Consider the following 18,825-nt stretch of genomic DNA (forward strand, 5'->3'; position numbering starts at 1 on the left):
CAGGCTATTTTTGTGAGATGCTTGGGTTTACATTGCAATCCCAGGTCATCTTTTTATAAGAGCACTAAAATAATTGATTGATCTCCTGACCCATTATTGAAAACTGTTGGAGGGCCAAAGTGAAAAGGCCAATGTAAAGAAATCAAATAAATTGAGAGAAGGGGAAGACTAGGAATTGTCATTCCCCTAGCTTTTCTGAGGGAACATGGAAAAGAAATCTTAACAAAATCAATTTGCAATCACTTGAAGAGAAGAAGGTTTTTTAACTGGGTAGTTTGACTTCATAAAGGACAGCCCTGTCCTACTAATCTAATCCTTTGAGATGAAAATGAAAGGCTGGGTATATCAAGGAGAAAGATTTATATATAATTTCATTTAGACTGTGGAATGCCTGAGATAGTGGGCATCAGCGGCTCATTATCCACCTGAGGACAGATATGAGACTGAGTTCAAGACCAGTATCACTTATATTTCTATCCAAAGCCTGATACTTGGATTGAAATGCATGGGAGCTTCATTTGCTCACTGCATAGAGCTGGTGAGAGAACCAGCAAAGAAAGAAGCTTTAAATATATAGTTGCCCAGCCATACTGCCCTTTGTTCTCATCATTTCTATGACACATATTCTAAACCTCATGTTATCATTTAACTTAGAAAAGTCATCAATTACTTTGTATAATTTGCTCTTCTTTTCCAATTTGCTCTCCCTGAGGATGACTTACGCTTCATCTCTACCTCCTATAGCACCTGATAGGCATTTAATAACTATTTGATTGATTAACAAACAATCAATAAGATCATAAAGAACTGATTGTATGATGTCCAATAGAAAAATACTGTATTGCAACAGTACGTACCAAGTCCATTACTAGTTAGCTGCGCCAGTGTGCTCATGGAGGCATGCTTAAGGAGGGTGGTTCACAATTAAAACAGGAGGAGTAGATGGTTCCGATGGGAGCTGTGGTGGTGACCAAAGGAAGCTTGAGGGTGTGTAGTATACAGTGGCTGAGTGTGTGCACTCTGAAGTCAGACCTAGCTAGATTCTCAAACCAGCAGTGACATCGTGTGAGTTGCTTAACTTCTCTAAAGCTCACTTTCTCTATTGGTGAAATGGAGAGAGTAACTAATACGGTTTACTTCATAGGGATATGAGGATCAATTGACATGATGCATCTGTAGCACCTAGCATACTGTAAGCAACTCAGTATTGTAATACAAAGCATACTGAATGAAGAAACAGGGGAGTTGTTTTACACAAGATTATGACAAACCATCAGTTTGGTTTAGTTCCATAAAAGTTTTGAGTGCCTATTATGTGTCTTTCACGAAGGAAATCACGAGGGCCAAAGGGCTTAATCTGCAGCATTAATGGAATCAAGATACACACAGGGAAGGGTTCCTGCGAGTCAGGATTGCTGGACCCATTGGCCTATGTATCTGAGGAAAGTTGTGGAATTTTCCTCGAGGACTTGGAAAATCACCTAGTTCCACCTCACATTCTCCCAAACGTGTTTAATTGTGGTGCTGTTATGAACTAGATCGGTATCATCTCAAGACCCTCTGGTTACTGTCTATTCTTTGAGATCTTGAGCTGTCATTACTTAACAGTTTAAACTGTGCCTATGAAAGATCAACATATCGGCACTTTTCAGTAGTAACCAGCTAACATCAAAATGTCATTGCTGAGCCATAAGGATGCCCCCATTTTGTTCAGTTAGCAAAGATCAGAATTCACAGCCAGCTAATGTGAGTCTGATAGCTTCAGCTGCGTTTTTACCACCAGTTCTAAACACAATGAGACTGTGTCTAAGACACATACTTGTCTGGGATGATTCATCTACAGGCAGAGGCCCCGCTGTGAAGGATCCAGATTAGATATTAATAAATGCTACATCTGATTGTAACGTAGCTCTGTCCTCCAGAGAGTCTGCTGAAGGTGGGTGAAAGGATAAGCGCTGAGCTCCTTTGTGTTTGAAATGCCAATTGGCATTTCCCTTTAAAGAGCTCTTTTTTTCTGCTTGCATGCTTCCATCAGAGGAAAAATATTGAAGGGAAATTCTGTGAGCTGTAGAAATGTTGGAGACTACTGAATGTGCTTTAAAAACAAATACTTAAACAAACTTCAAAATAAGAATGAATACATGGGCCATCCCTTAACTTGTCATGTTCTTATTTGCAGGAAAGATCTTGCCAACTTTGATATCTCCCTTGAGTGATGGCCGTTGCTCATCCCTGCTTGGCCGCTTCTAGAGTCAAGCTGAGATGTTGACAGCATTTCAGCTCCCCAGGCCCCAGAGGGGAGAATGGAAACACTGGTTGGGCTAAGGGTGGAAGCCAGTTAGGACATTCCAATGGGGTCTTTATCTGTGGAATGAGGACTATGGGAAAAGAGAGGACAGAAGGAAGAAGCCCAAGCCTGGGCTGCAGGGCTGATGACAGCAGTGAGCACACGCTTCCCAGGAATGTTGGTGGGGTTGGTACTGCTAAGTCAGAGGGGACAGGCCGGGCCACAGAGAGAGCCTCGACTGTGTTAGAAGCTTGATCCCTGGTATTCTGTACCTTCTAAACCAGGGGTGGGGAACTTCCTGCCTGCAGGTCATATATGGCCTGCAAAATCATTTGGTCTGGCCTTGCCAAGGCATTAGGGGAAAATTAAATAAATGTTTGACCAAATGTGACAGGCTACTGTTTAAGTTGATAATGTTGTATGGCCTGTGAATGATGTTATAAATAATCAAATGGCCCTTGGCAGAAAAAAGCTTCCCCACACCTGTTCTAAACCAACTATTCCTTCTTTGTATGGATAAAGAAATGAATATGCTGTTTTCTAGGAATATGGTCAAAACTGTATGATAAAAATAGTTTTAGTGTTCTCCCTGTGTCAGTCTAGGAGCTGGGTAGCAGCTCTAGTAGTTTGTGTTTTACTCTCAATAATGAGACTTCACCCACTCATGACCCCAAAGCGTCAGGGAGAGAAAACAAAGGGTAAGCAATGGGAACTCTGAACTCTTGAAGATTCATTTCTAGTGCTAATAGCCAACAGCCATAAATGAAACATAGCAAAAGTAAGAGTTTAATAATTCTGAAAAAGGGGATCAATTTCCAGTATAAAATGAACAAAGAAAATCTCAACCTTGGATGCAACCAGTCAAATACTGGAGGCATAGTGATATCTAACAGTGAGCCTAGGGGTGTCAGAAGGCTGGGGAAGACTGGACGTAACCTTGCCATGAGGCTGCCTGCCACAGGCGGGGGCCAGCAAGCTGTGAGAAACCAATTTTAAAACAGGTGACCCACTTGGCATGATTCAGATTGGGGTTTGATATACTAGTGGACAAAGCAACATAAACCGGTTGGCACTAGTAACATGCTAATCACCTCATAGTTAAGCCAGGAAAGGAGTGTCAGGTCTCAGCTGGCACCTGCAGATATAGGGAGCAGGGTCCAGCATCAAGGGTGCTCGCAGTTTGTCAGAGACTGTGCGGAATAGTTACAAGTTCTGAGTAGGGTTCCTCATCCATCCGACAGATGGAATGAAACAGGACATGAAGAGGAACCTTAGTCCTTTGGATTGGACACATGGCCAGGCTGTTAGGAAGGAAGGGTTCTGGGTGGGCATGTTTGCACCAGCGAGACTCATAGCAGATATATCAAATACTGGGCTTAGGTAAACACTAATATAGATGTGGGCATTTTATAGGATAGAAGGAAATCAGCTTTGGATGTTGTTGATGAGTCCTGGCCAGTCCTGGTTTAAAGACTGGAGGGCATGCCAGTTCTAAGTCCTACAATGGTGCGAGGCCAAGACAGGCAGGGGCTAACAAGCTCTCGAAGATGTGTATATGTGTGTTTTTCATCTGCCTGTGTGCAATTTTGTTTTCATTTCTGGAGTCCTTCAAAATGTGTTGCCTCTTTTAACCGAGGACCAAAATTGGTTTGGGAAATATGAATACATTCAAAGCTGTGCTGATTATAACAGCCACACTTTGCTGTCTGTGGGGAAGTAGTGATCAGTTTTCCAATCCAGGGACTTAGGAAAAAACATGCATGTTTGGTGAGAAAAACCTTCTTAGAAACTTCCTTTTGCTATTGAAGACAATGGCTTGTTAAACTGTGCCCCCCGAGCAGGATTGATCCAAATTGTAAAAATTCAGTGATGCTTCATCTTTCTGTGTAGAGCAGGGACAGAATGACAAAGAGATCTTTGTTTTCCGGAGACCCATGTATATGAATCAGTATCTAGAAACAGGGCTTTTGTTATTTTTAGCAGCAAACGAGGTGCTAGCACTCATAGTTAATCAAATATAAAGTGCCTTTTCTACCCTTTCTGCTGGCACCTCCTCACTTCTCTATTCCCATCGGTATATGAACGTGATGTTCTGATCAAATACGTATGAAGAGATGGGAAGGTTAATTTATTGGAGACAAATATAAACATCTCTACTTTGAAACATGCTGCTAGTACATCAAGTCCCATCACGAGCTTGTATTTAACCCTGTTCCTTGATAATTATCACCATTCTTCTATAATCTCTACCCTCTCAGCCTAAGTTAAATGGAAGTATTTTTTATGGCATAAGCAGTTTTGGATTTCATATTTCACACACAGCAAAAAAAAAAAAAAAAGTTTTGTTGTCCCTAGATGATATGGTTTAGTTTTATGATGGCTTTCTTTTTATCCTAGAAAATGCCCAGATCTGTATTAGTGTTGAAGACACTCGACTTTGTAAACTTGTCTAAATAAACTTGATTTGATGTTGATAATCCTACGGCCTAATTAATTCTGCTAGTTTCATTTTTACATTATTTTTCTCGATCCATTTCATTTTTTCCCAGCTGCCTCTATTCCCCTACCTTCTTCCCTTGTGTTTACTTAAAAATACATTTATTCAGTCACAGACTTGATTGTTGGTGAACTTGACAGCTTGCTGTTTTATAGAAAAGAACCTCTTAATGAAAATACAAGTCAATCCTTCTGAGAGTTGTTTTGATATGCATAATGGAGCGGGCCATTTAATTTAAGATGAAATGAAATAGCCTTGTTAGGGTTTTGGCAGTCCCAGTACCTTACAGAGGAGCACAAGCTGATTCCAGAAGTTCTCTTGGTATTCTCTCGGCCCTTTGTTCCCTGACTTTAATTCTATAATTCATTTGGGTATCCTAGTGAGAGGGGATCTGCCTTTTTATTCTTCCCCTCTTACTGCCCTGTTACTTATAAGCTTTCTTCTTGCTGTAAAATTGTCTCTGAGACCCAGAATAGGAAGAGCCTTGTAGGCATTCTCAAAGTGAATACCTTTAGATTGTTTCTCAGCTGTGGCTTAAAGTTGGTGATTGAAGCACATCCAAAAGGGAGACTCAGTCAGCGAGGAAAATGGGGCAAATTCAAGGAGAAAGCAAATTTATCTTCTGAAAGAACAAATATGAAAAAGAATGCTGGCTTCTGCTGGGAGTTGGTTAGTCATCCCAGAATGGCTCTTAAACTAGCCCAATCTGCTTGAATTTCTGTTCATGGGCTTTTGAAAATCCAGTGTGTTTTCCTTTGTATTTAAAGGTGTATTTTTTTTTAAAGGGTCTGGCATTTAACAGGTAGGAAAGATCACGATTCTCTACCAGTAAGCTTCCATTGAGTATTTCAGTCAGGATATTTCTGATTAATGACGAGGCTGGAGAACATCAGGCATTTTCTGTCTTGCAAAACAAAAGTCAGACACGATTCAAAACCAGCAGAAATAGCTAACACCAGCCTTAGTCACCTGGAAAAGTGACCGTGTGGAGTGAGGATTTATAATCACCAAAAAGGGAGTCTCTTGGAATTAAGTGGGGAGGGAAAAACCTTTCCTTATTTGGGGAGAGGAAAAAGATTTTGTCTTCCATATTCTGCTTCTACTCTGTGCTCAGTGTGAGAGAACTAAAGAAGTACCCAGGACTTCTCTGGGGGCAGCCAGGGTAACCCTGCCCTCTCACCCCATCATTTCCACACTTGTCTTCTGAATCTGGTGGTAGTGGAGAAAGTTTTCAGCAAAAGCATAGCAGTTCTAGCCTTGCATCAGACACACAGATCCTCCTCTAACTGAAGTTAGTAGGAGAACACACGGATTTTCTTTACTCATGTACCAGGAGAAGAGTCTAGAAAGAAAACCAGATTTATTTCATCTAAATCTACATCAATGTCCTAGCAGGATCATAATCCCTCTGATGTTATAAAGTACCAACATTTGAATAATGTGAAAGACTTTATGATACTGGAAAGATGTAATCTCAATTGGATAACCAACAAAGATAAATCAGATTTGAGGATTGTCTAGTTGCAACATCAATGACCACATTATTTAATTGCTGCTGAGAGCCCACTATGGGCCAGGCCAGGCCTCATTCTAGGTGCTGAGATATAATAATGTACAAACAAATAATGATCCCTGCCTTCTTGGTATTTAAGCTCTAGTTGGGGAGAAGCAGTATGTTCATAATAAATTATCAAATAAGTACTTGTGTAGTCTGTTAGATAGTGATAACTACTATGGCAATAAGAAAAAGTGGACCAGGTTAAGGGCGTTAGTATTCCACTGCAGGGTCAGGGTTTGTCTTTGTTGAGAAGGCGAGGTTTTAGCAAAGACTTGAAGCAGGTGCATGTGTTAGCCCTAAGGATTCCTGACTAGCTGGAGGAAGAGTGTTTCAGAGGGAGGAAATTGCTAGACTAAAGGTTTGGAGCAGGAATGTGTGAATATGTTCAAGAGAGGTCAGAGTGCATGGAGCAGAGGGGGGGCGGGGGAGAGAGGGGAGGGTGTGGGTTCTGTGGAGCAATGGGGGTTCAAAGGAAGGGCCCTGGCTTTTCTTTCTAGTGAAGTGGGCAACCATCAAGGCAGAGAATAACATCTTATGACTTAAGTTTTAAAAGGATCATCCTGCTTCTTTGTTGACATGGACTGTAGGGGGCTGGGGCTGAGGCAGGGAGGACAGTTAGGAGGCTCTTGTAGTGGTTGGGTAAAGGATGACGGTGTCTCAGACAAAGTTTTGTGAAAAAAGCTTGAATTCTAGATACATTCTGAAGGTCAGCAGTCAAGGTTAAGTGATTGGATAGAGGGTTCCAGAGAAAGAGAGGAGTTGGAATTGGAGGGAGAGCATTGCCTTTAACTGCAATGGGAAAGGCCGAGTTCCGTTTTGGGAATGTTGGAGATGTTTCTAAAGATATCTGAGTGGGCACGCAGAATAGGCAGTGTGATATAGAAGTCTGAAGTTTTGGAGAAAGCATGGAAGTGTTTGGCATATAAATAGGATTCAAATGAGGAGACTGGATGAGATATCTGAGGAGGTGAATGTGGATAGGAACAATTTCAGGGCCAAGGATTGGCCCTGGGCACTCTAGCTTCAAAAGCTTAGAAGGAAGAGGAGGAACCAGCAAAGAAGACAGAGGGACAGCGGCCAGTAAGGTAGGAGGAAAGTCAAGAAATGGGAAGCCCTGGAAACCGGGGGAAGAAAGCATATTTAGGTGCGATACTTTAGCCATGTCAAATGCTGCTTATAGGTAAGGACTGCAGATGGGTGCTGGAGCTGGCAGCATCAGAGTAACCTTGCCTTTCACAAGAGGAGTTTTAGTGGAGTAGTGGGGTCATAAGTGTGATTAAACTTAGTGTAAGAGAGAATGGGAGAAGAGGAAGTAAGTACAAATGATGCTTTTAAGGGATTTGCTGTTAGAGGAGTGGCCAGTACGATTTTCTGCCTCTCTGGCTGGCTTCAAGGAGAACCCCCTCACATTTTATACAAGTGCAGTTAATATATAACTATTCAGGCATACTGTATTTTTATGAAGTAGATTTGGACTATCAGCATAGAACTTTGGAACCAGATGAGATTGTCAAGGTCATTTCAGTTAATCTCCCACCTAATTAAAGGAATCTTGCTCATAATACTAATAAAACACTTTTTATATACTATTTAGGAACCCAGAGATGAATAAAGCATGATTCCTGCTCCTGAGAAACATATATTTTTAGTGGGAGGAAGCAGGCATATATGTTTCCTGTGTGATAAATGTTATAATAGAGGCACATACAAAATATTTTGAAAGCACAGGGGAAAGAAAACGAAATTGACTTGGGAAAGTTAGGAAAGACAATATGCATAAAAAGCTGACATCTAAACTAGATGTTAAAGATGAGGCTGACATTTTCCAGATAGAGTGCTGGGGAGAATCCCTTTCTTAGATGATAATCCAGCTTCCGTTTGAATGCTTATAGCTACAGAGAGCTCACTACATTATGAGGCCAATTCCGTTTTAAATAGCTATAGTAGTTGCAAATCCATTTCTTATATTGAGCCAAATAATGCTTTCTAATATTCCTACTCATTAGTCACAGTGTTCTCCTCTGGAACTGATGGTCAAAGACTTATCTTTCTCCATGTAGATCATTTCTGTATTTGAAAATAGATATTATGTTCTCTTTTCAGTCATCTCTTTCCATGTTGAAAAAAGGGAAATGAATAGTCTGAGGTTGGGTTCCCTGGGAAGGAGACTCTGGGACCGAGGTGGGTGGACAGGTAGTTCATTAGGGAGTGTGTTTGAGATCAGTGCAATGAAAGAGAAGGGAAGATGGGCAGGAGTGGGCAGAAGGAAGGTGGAAAAGCAGTGCAGTTTTAATGGAAGCTCAAGCCAACCCTGATGGGAGTTCTGAGGATAGACTCATCCTTCAGAGCTGTCCAGAGTTAGAGCAAGGACCAGGTCTTTAATTCCATGACAACCAGTCATTGGGCCAGTTTACTCCAGTCTGAGGGCATGATTTTGGGCAAGATGGTTCTCTCTGCTGATGCAGTCCCCAAAGTGGGCTGGTGGCTGAAACCTATTGCCAGGACATTCTTAGCAGCTGGAATCATTAGTCCTTTATTTCTGAAGTGGGTCTTTAAGGGATCTGGGTGATGAAGAAAAAGAATATAATGTACTGCTAATTCTTTTGGCACTTATTTTCCGAAATAGATAATACAATGAAAAGGTACCTGTATTTTTTGTTTCTTCTTATTAGAAATCAAACACCATGAACATCAAAGTGATGGGGGTTCAAGATAATGGTTCCAGAATGATGGAGCTCCCTGATGACTAATGTGCAATTGAACCTTTCCTGTGCCAATTGCTCATCTCAGTCATGATGGCCCTTTATACAGGAATTAGAGGCCTGGTGCACAAAAATTTGTGCACTCGGGGGTCTCTCAGCCCGGCCTATGCCCTCTTGCAGTCTGGGACCCCTTGGAGGATGTCCACCTGCTGGCTTAGGCCCGCTGCCTCGGGGAGCAGGCCCAAGCTGGCAGTCAGACATCCCTCTGGCAGCCCGGCAGCCCTCTGGGCATGTCCACTTACCAGCAGGGAGCAGACCTAAGCTGCAGTTGGACATTCTTAGTGCTGCTGAGGAGGCAGGAGAGGCTCCCGCCACCACCGCTGTACTGGCAGCCATCAGTCTGGCTTGTGGCTGAGCAGAGCTCCCCCTGTGGGAGTGCACTGACCACCAGGGGGCAGCTCCTGCATTGAGCATCTGCCCCCTGGTGGTCAGTGTGTGTCCTAGTGACCAGTCATTCCCAGTCCTTCTGTCGTTAGGGTCAGTTTGCATATTACCCTTTTATTATATACAATAGAGGCCTGGTGCACAGGTGGGGCCCGACTGGTGTGCCCTGAAGGGTGTCCTGGATCAGGGTGGGGGTCCCGCTGGGGTGCCTGACCAGCCTGGGTGAGGGGCTGAGGGCCGTTTTCAGGCTGCCCACACCCCCTTCAGGGTGGGGGTCCCCACTGGGGTGGCTGGCCAGCCTGGGTGAGGGGCTGATGGCTGTTTTCAGACTGACCAATCCCCCCGGCGATTGAAGCTCCCAGTCTTTCCTTTTTTTGTTTTTTTTTTAATTTGCTCCAGCTCCATGGCCATGGTGACTGGAAGCAGGTATCTGGGGTTTATTTACCTTCTATAATTGAAACTTTGTTGCCTTGAGAGGAGGCAGCAGCCAGCCGGGAAGCTTGGCTTCTTCCATCATTGGGGCAACCACGCCTCTTGCTCGCTCCAGCTCCATGGCTGCCGGCCGCCATTTTGGTTGGGTTAATTTGCATACAGTTGCTCTGATTGGCTGGTGGGTGTGGCTTAAGGCATAGCGAAGGTACGGTCAATTTGCATCTTTGTCTTTCATTAGTGTAGATGCTTTAAAAGTACTCTCAAGGCAAGTTGAAGTACATCGATGTAAAAATATGACTGGGATTCATGCACACACCAGCCTATATAATAAAGAGCTAATATGCAAATTGTTGTCACACCCTCACACCATCATGCTGTAACAACTCAGACCTTAAACACTCGGGAGAGAAGAATGGGGACCAGCTAGGTACAAATGAGCTTGTGAGAGAGGACTGGGGATCAGCCAGGCTGCGGCCTGAAGAGGGACAAGCCGCATGTCCCGTGGTCTCAGGCACCAGCAGTTGTGCCTGCGCCTGTGGCCCGGGAGAGGGACAATCTGCCTGCCCCGTGGTCCCGGGTGCCTGTGGCTGTGGCCTGGGCGAAGCCGCCTGCCCAAGTTCCCCTGTGGCTGCTGCTGGCCCTGGCGAAGCTGGCCCGGGTCCTGGGTGCCTGCAGCCAGCCAAAGGGAGAGAAGCCCAGGTCCCGGGTGCCTGCAACCAGCCTGAGGAGGGAATTCTGGGTCCCAGATGTGGGGCGAGGCAGAGGTGGTTAGGGGCGATCAGGCCGGTGGGGTAGCAGTTAGGGGTGATCAGGCAGGCAGGCAGGTGAGTGGTTAGGATCCAGTGGTCCCGGATTGCGAGAGGCAGTTGGACATACCCCAAGGGGTCCCGGATTGGAGAGGGTGCAGGCTGGGCTGAGGGACCCCTCCCATGCACGAATTTCGTGCACTGGGTCTCTAGTTTTGTAATGATATTAGGAGATAAAATGTAAGTGGGGAAGCATAGTGAGCTGCAAACTGAATTATATTCTTGTCCTCCATCCCAGAAGATGACACTTCCTGTGGTGATCACAATGCATGCTGGATGTCTGCAAAGATGGATGTGTGACCAGCAGTCCTTTCCACTCCCTGCATCCATGAAGATTGCTGTTTGATTTGTGGCTGTGGCCATAATTTGCAAAGCTTGTCACTGCTTGCAAGTTATAGTTAGCCCAAAGCTTTGTTTAAAAAGGGCTGTCCCATTCCCGATTATTGTACACCAGATTGCTGTGTCAACTAAATTAATAACAAGGGACCACGTATTATACCAGGAAACATTTTCCCAAGCTATAACTCTGTCTCTTGATTTCTGTTTGGCTTCATTCATCTCCTCTTGATGCTACAGATAACATTGTCATAATAAATAATTCTTATTTAATGAAGATTGTCAAGATAAAATGGTGGAACTGGACATTGATGGGAACAGAAGATTCAGAAAAAGGATGATTGTAGAGGATGATAGAATTAGAAAGAAGTAAGGTGAAGACATGGTAGGGGTGAGAGGGAGCTACATTATTTTTTCTCTTTTCTTACTTTCCCCGTACATTGGCTTTCTTCACATAGTAGCTGGCAGTTTCTTTAGGAACCCATTTATAATTGTGAGAGAGTTTTAACAGAAGACTAAGAGAGGAGAGGGCCAGGTTGGAATGTAATAGATTGGTTTTCTTTTCAATTCAATCTCATTAGCATAGGCTCCTTTACTATGGACATTTACTCTCAAGGCTGACTCTCTATGTGTATTCGAACCAGCAGTGGTTTCACTGTAGATGAAACTATGTTGGTGATGAGACATGTTCATTTATCATAGAATGGATAGACTTTGTTTACAGTTGGGATCCCTTTCATCCTAAGCCTGTACATTTTAAGGTTTATTTGGAAGCCTTTGCCACTTTGTTATATCTACTAGGCTTGTGAAAACTCAAGTGATAATATGTCTCATTTGAGAATCACCCAAATTCCCTTGAGCTGAGAGAATAACAGGAAAAACAAATGGCTACTTTTTTAAAGTGATAGCCATTCTGGAAGGGTTGTTCTCTTAGTCTCCTTCCTGTCGTGTTGTTGTGCATCTCTGTAAGCCCCCTGACAAGTCTTGGAATAATTAAGCATTATTGTTTTGGATTCCCAATCCTATATAATAAAAGTGAAACATGAATTGACCATCCCTTCGCTGTGCTCACCAGCCAATCAGGGTGAATATGCAAATTAACCCGACAAAGATCGTGGGTTAATTTGCATACACAGGCGCCAGGTGGAGAGTAGAAGTGGAGAGCCAGCAGCTTGGGGGAATGGACGTGTCTCCCTCGGTTGCTCCCTCAGTCGCTCCCTTGGAGGGCCGTGGCTCCCTTGGTCACCAGGCAGAGAGCAGAGCAGGAGAGCCGGAGGCTTGGGGGGCTGTGGCTCCCTGGGTTGCTCCCAACATGGGGAGCACCAGGAATGCTGGGAATCATAGTTCTGGTGGCAGACGGATCTCCTAGACACTAGAGCAAAGTGAGCCTGGAGCAAGTTACTGTTGCGGTGGGGGATGGAGGGAAAGCAAAGATGAGAGACATAAGTAAAATCAGAATGTCTAAGAAAAATTAAAGGGAAGATATCCTAAAACTTCTAGGAAATCTCCACCAATGAAGCAAAGCAAAAAAAAAAAAAAATGCCTCTATTATTTTGTGAGCAACAAACCCAACTGGGTTGGGGGGTCTCAGACAATTCGTTCATATAATTGCAAAGACAGACAGAAACTCCTGGATTGGAGAGGGCTCCCCTGAGGGCTCCCAGATTGGAGAGGGTGCAGGTAGGGCTGAGGGAATGCCCCCCCCCCCCCGCCGCGCCCCCCGTTGACGAATCTTCGTGCACCAGGCCCCTAGTCCTATCTAATAGTAGACAGACATGGTAATTAACCATACCTCCGCTATGCTTCCCATTGGTTAATCAGCAGGATATGCAAATTAACTGCCAACAAAGATGGCAGCTGGCAGCCACGCAGCTGAAGCGAACATGAGGCTTGCTTGCTCCAATGACGGAGGAAGCCAATGTTCCCTGCCTGCCTCGCCCTGCTCTAAGCTACACTCTAAGCAACAAAGTTGCAATTATAGAAGCTAAACAAGCTCCAGATACCTGCTTTCAGCCAGCTTCGGCCTCAGAGCTTAGAGCGGCAGTGATGGCAACAATGTTTCAATTATAGAAGCTAAACAAACCCAGATACCTGCTTTCAGCCAGCTGCAGCCTCAGAGCTGGAGCCGGGCCTCAGAGCTGAAGCTGGCTCTCAGCTCCAGTGACAGCTATAGAAGGTAAATAAATCCCAGAATAAAAAAATAAAAAAAAAATAAAAACAGAAAAAAAGGAGAGGCTGGGAGCTTCAGTTGCCTGCCAGCCTGAAAACAGCCCTCAGCCCCTCACCCAGACTGGCCAGGCACCCAAGCAGGACCCCCACCCTGATCCCGGACACCCTTCAGGACAAACCAGCTGGCCCCCTCCCGTGCACCAGGCCTCTATCCTATATAGTAAAAGGGTAATATGCAAACTGACCCTAACAGCAGAAAGACTGGGAATGACTGGTCACTATGACACACACTGACCACCAGGGCACAGATGCTCAATGCAGGAGCTGCCCTCTGGTGGTTAGTGAGCTTTCACATGGAGGAGCTCTGCTCAGCCACAAGCCAGGCTGATGGCTGCCAGTACAGCGGTGGTGGTGGGAGCCTCTCCCGCCTCCTCAGCAGCACTAAGGATGTCCGACTGCAGCTTAGGCCTGCTCCCCTCTGGCAAGTGGACATCCCTCGAGGGCTCCTGGGCTGCCAGAGGGATGTCTGATTGCCATCCTGGCCCAATCCCCCGGGGAGCAGGCCTAAGCCAGCAAGTGGTCATCCCCGAGGTGTCCCAGACTGAGAAAGGGCACAGGCTGGGCTGAGGGATCCCCTACCCTGAGTGCACAAATTTTTGTGCACTGGGCCCCTAGTATATTCTATAACTAACGGTAAGGTCAGCTTCACCAGAAGAGCAATTCTTGTATTGCTGTGGGAGAAAACCAGGAGCAGGGGCTGGCCACAGTTTGGAATATACACACATGAAATTATTACTTTATTCCAAATTATTTCCACTACCCTATCCACCCAATCTTGGTGCCCACACTCTCTACATTTCTGAATTATAGGGTCCAATGGGGTTCCTCTTTGACCACATGGGTAAGCCAGGGGAGAAAGCCATGATAAGCATCATTTTACCCTTAGCAGAAAGAATCGCGCCCAATGACTAAGCATCTACTGTTTCATTCTGGATAGCCTGTGTGAAATGTGAAAAGTTCATGCCACACAAAGCATCAGGAGTGCTAGCAGAGCAGAGGAGCTGGCAGATTTCATTGCCAAACCAGGGTCTTTGGACACCAGGTGGATATTTCTCACCTGCATTTTTCTTTCAGTAGTGGGTGCTGCCAAAATTCTCAGCAATCTCTCAGCTGTACAACAATATGTTCCCAAACTAAGAAATTTTACATATATATATATATATATATATATATATATATATATAGCCTGGTCTCTTGTAATTGCACTTGGAAGCTCTAGTCTGGGAGGTTAAAAAACTGCCACTTTGACAAAGACTGTTTTGTTAGCCTGGATTGTTATAAAATGGAAACGAACCATCAGATAGAAGGGATGTTAGGGCCACTGACCAAGAAAAGGGATGCCACCACTCAGGAGGAGGTCAGAGGAGAATGGACTGACAGAGGAGGACAGGGGTCTTCATTTTGTGGGTTCAGATTCTTCCAGCTGAAAGGTGGATAAAATGCAGGGCTTGACATCTCAGGACAAGAGAAATACAGCTTTAGATGGGAGACATTTAAAATGGCTTCTTCCTCAAAAGGCAAGAAAGAAGATGCTCAGAATTGACAGAGGACTATGTGTGTGACGCATAGATCAGACCAAGACCTGCAGCGTTATATATGTAAGAGAAAGAATAATCTTCTGTATGTTGCTCTAAATAAAGCTTAATCACATAGGAGCTGAATACAAGTCATTCTAACTTTTGTCTTAGATATACTGTTTGAGCCTTCCTCTCACTTGCATATCTCATGATCAGAGTAGAAGATAGAGATAAAACTAACTGTGCAATTGATTTAGCAGATATATCTTTATAGAAAATATACTGAGCAAATCTTGTACTATACGTGCTTCTCCCTAATACCCACACTGAAGGTGCCTATCCCACCTTCATAGGCAGGCTTATGTGTAGATAGATGGTCTTTTGGATCATTTACTCTGACTGAGTGATACACATCCGCAACTGAGAACCCAAGAGGCTTGAAAAGTGGGAAGTATGTGGGCATGACCTGAGCTGAAATGAGGCCATTTATAGACTTAAAAATATCTTTATTATTGAAAGTATTACATATGTCCCCCTTTTTCTCCAATTGACCCCTTATAGCCCACCCCTGCCCCCGATTTACAGTCTTTACCCCACTTCATATTTGATTTTAGGAAGCTGCCTTGGGCTCTGGCAGTAGCCCTAAAATATTTCAGGCAAGGAGAGTATAGACCAATGTTGAATTTCTCTGGAGTTTAGGACGTAGTTTTAGGAAGAAAGGTATTAAAAATGTTTACAATTTAAACATATTTAATTTTAAAAAGTAAAACAATGGACACAAACATTTCTGTCCAGTTGATTCAAATTTTCCCTTACCATCTTTGGTTTGATTTCTCTCTCTCTCTCTCTTTTTTTTTTTTTTTACATTTTTACTATTCTAGGATGAATCCTCCATGTTCTTCCAGTTTGGCCCATCTATTGAACAGCAAGCTTCCGTGATGCTCAACATCATGGAGGAGTATGACTGGTACATCTTTTCTATCGTCACCACCTACTTCCCTGGCTACCAGGACTTTGTGAACAAGATTCGCAGCACCATTGAGAACAGCTTCGTGGGCTGGGAGCTAGAGGAAGTCCTCTTGCTGGACATGTCCCTGGATGATGGAGATTCGAAGATTCAGAACCAGCTCAAGAAACTTCAAAGCCCCATCATTCTTCTTTATTGTACTAAGGAAGAGGCCACCTACATCTTTGCAGTGGCTAACTCAGTAGGGCTGACTGGCTGTGGCTACACGTGGATTGTGCCTAGTCTGGTGGCAGGGGATACAGACACAGTGCCCTTGGAGTTCCCCACCGGGCTCATCTCTGTGTCCTATGATGAATGGGACTATGGACTCCCTGCCAGAGTGAGGGATGGAATTGCCATAATCACCACCGCTGCTTCTGACATGCTGTCTGAGCACAGCTTCATCCCGGAGCCCAAGAGCAGTTGTTACAACACCCATGAGAAGAGGATCTACCAGTCCAATATGCTGAATAGGTGAGTATGGCACAGAGCGCACACCTTCGGTGGAGGTTAGAGTTTAGCTTCCAAAGCTGGGGCTGGACATTCAGAACCAGTAGGAAAAACAGTTCAAGCTATCAGTGTTGAAGGCTAGCCACTGGATGGCAGTTATTCATGACGGTATGAGTGTTTCCGATCCAAAACTGGCTGTGGGATTGTTCTTGTTCTGAGAAATATAAAACTGCTCCCACTTTTGAGCATTTGCTATGTGATAGGTATTACTTTACGTGTATTGCATTTTTTACCTCATTTAATACTCAAAGCAACAACTTTAGGAAGCAGGTTTTAAAAATTGTTTTTATTTTACAATATAAGAAAATAAGGCCTGTAGGTGTAAATTATCCAAGCGAGAGATTTGTTTGGAGTTGAACCCTCTCTGGTCACCACATACTTGATCGCTCTGAAAGACACCATAGGCACCGAGACAAGGGAGGACCAGCCCACTTACCCCTGGAGTGCTGCTGTGCTGGGAGGAAATGGAGAATGGGTTAATGGTTGTGTAGGCCATGAAGAGGATGCTTTCCTTGGTTTTTCTCTCCTTTGCTTCTCCTCTCTCTACCTTTAAGAGTGAGGATGCTGCGATAGAGGTGTCTTTTATGGTGGCTCTTAGTCTGGTTTATTCAATAAGAACATAAGGGTGGTGGAGTTCTCCCCTGACCTCACCTCATAACACAGGCATAACTGCAGCGTATTCTCAAAGGGTAATTATGTAACAATGTAGGGCAGAAAACTCTATAGGATGATTTTATGGTTTAGTTATTTGTATAAAACTGTTACATGTGCAATTATAAAAAAAAAATCAAGCAACATAGAAGAGCACAAAGAAGAAAGTAAAAATTACCTTAAATCCAACTAATGAGAGATAAGCATGGTTGAAAGAATTAGTGACCATCATTCTAGACATCTTCCTGTGCATGGATACCTATATGGATATAAATCTATAATTTTATATAAATGGAAATGTATACATGTTCTTCAATAACCCAACTTTCTTTTACTCAACAATATGTTTTGGGCATCCATTGTAAATTTATCAACTATATCAGACACATAGCAAGGTATTCAGAAAAGCTTAATACATGCTCAGGTACCCACCATTCAGCTTAAGAAATAAAATATTAGAAAGTGTATCTGGGGAGGTTGACATACATTTAGTGGTGGTTGAATGTGTACCTGCTTATCCTTAGAAGGGAGTTGGACTGTTGCCTTTCAGGTAAACTCCTAAATTTAGAGTTGAAACTAAAACTGGTATTAATGTAGCTGCATCTGTGATCCAGTCCTAATATTCTCTCACCTTGAACTTTGCTCTTCCTGCCTCCCTAGTTATCACTGCTTGTTCGGTAGTGACTGTCTTAGTTTTCTTCCTACCTCTGGTAATTCTGTCTCAGGCTCATTGGCATGCTCTTCTTCCTTTACACATCTCTTAAATACTAGTGCTTCTCAGGACTCTGTCCTAAACCCTTTCTTTTCTTATCCATTGCCAAAGATACACTTAATGTCTATAAGTTCCCCCAAATCTCTGGCTGCAATCTTTCACTTGAGCCCCAAGTCTGTATCTCTAACTGTGACTAGATATGTTTCTTGAGAACATGCCATAGCCGAAGCTGTCCTGCTTTCTCCTCCTACTTCTTAGAGCCAAATCTGCACCACCTATAAAGGGGGCATCCTATTGCCCAGTTGCCTAAAATAAATATTTTCAGTGTCCTTGATTCTATATCCCTGACAGTTCATAGCCAATCATGCCATTTTCTGTGGATTTCCCTCTGGAGTGCTTTCCCTTATTTTCATATTCATACCATACCCCAGCCCATCTCTTCTTACCTGCATTGCTGCAGGGCCTCTTAAATATCTTCCGGCTCCTCATTCTGCCTCTTTTCGATCTGCATTGCAGCCAGAGTGGTCTGAAATGAATATGTGATGTCATCCCTCTCCTGCTCACTACCTTTCAGTAGGTCTTTATTGCCCCTGCGATAAAGTCCCACCTCCGTAATATGGTTTACAGAGTCATCCACAGCATGGTCCCTCCTGTCTTTCCAAAATGCTCCCATGCTACTCTGTGCCTTAAGCACTGCGTTCCCACAATACTGGCCTTACTTTAGTTCTTTGAGAATACCCTCTTCTTCCTCACTTCCAATCATTGTGCTCTGTGTAATCCCTTCCCACCAATACACAAATGCAGATGCTCCTTTACCTGTCTCAGATTCTCCGTGCTTCAGGTTTTAGTTTTGGCATCGCTTCCACTGGGAAGGCTTTCCTGAGTCCTGGACTAACATCAGCCTGTAACATGCCTTCCCTGCATCTTGTGCTTTTCCAATAAAGCCACTCTTCAGAATGTTATAATTACATGCTTTATTATCTCTCCTCCCCGTAATTCGGGGAAAGCAGTGACCTTTCTGTCTTACTCATGTCTATGTCACCCACTCCTAGCATAGTATGAGTCCCAAGGAAGACACTTGGAGTGAATGAGTGACATCCTCCAAGATGCTGAGCTGTCCAGTGCATACCCACCCTAC

At 43.9% G+C, this 18,825-nt stretch overlaps 1 protein-coding gene across 1 annotated transcript in view; it reads left to right on the plus strand.

The window, feature by feature from the left end:
• The window catches only part of GRIN2B (glutamate ionotropic receptor NMDA type subunit 2B), a 442,854-nt gene that overhangs the window by 241,653 nt on the left and 182,376 nt on the right, over nt 1-18,825 (plus strand). The window contains 1 exon segment of the mRNA XM_070410657.1: nt 15,690-16,288. Coding sequence (XP_070266758.1) covers nt 15,690-16,288 — 599 coding nt within the window.

The sequence above is a fragment of the Myotis yumanensis genome, unplaced genomic scaffold (assembly GCF_028538775.1).
Source record: "Myotis yumanensis isolate MYYU_CA2020_CCGP unplaced genomic scaffold, mMyoYum1.0.hap1 SCAF_3, whole genome shotgun sequence".
NCBI classification, from domain to species: domain Eukaryota; kingdom Metazoa; phylum Chordata; class Mammalia; order Chiroptera; family Vespertilionidae; genus Myotis; species Myotis yumanensis.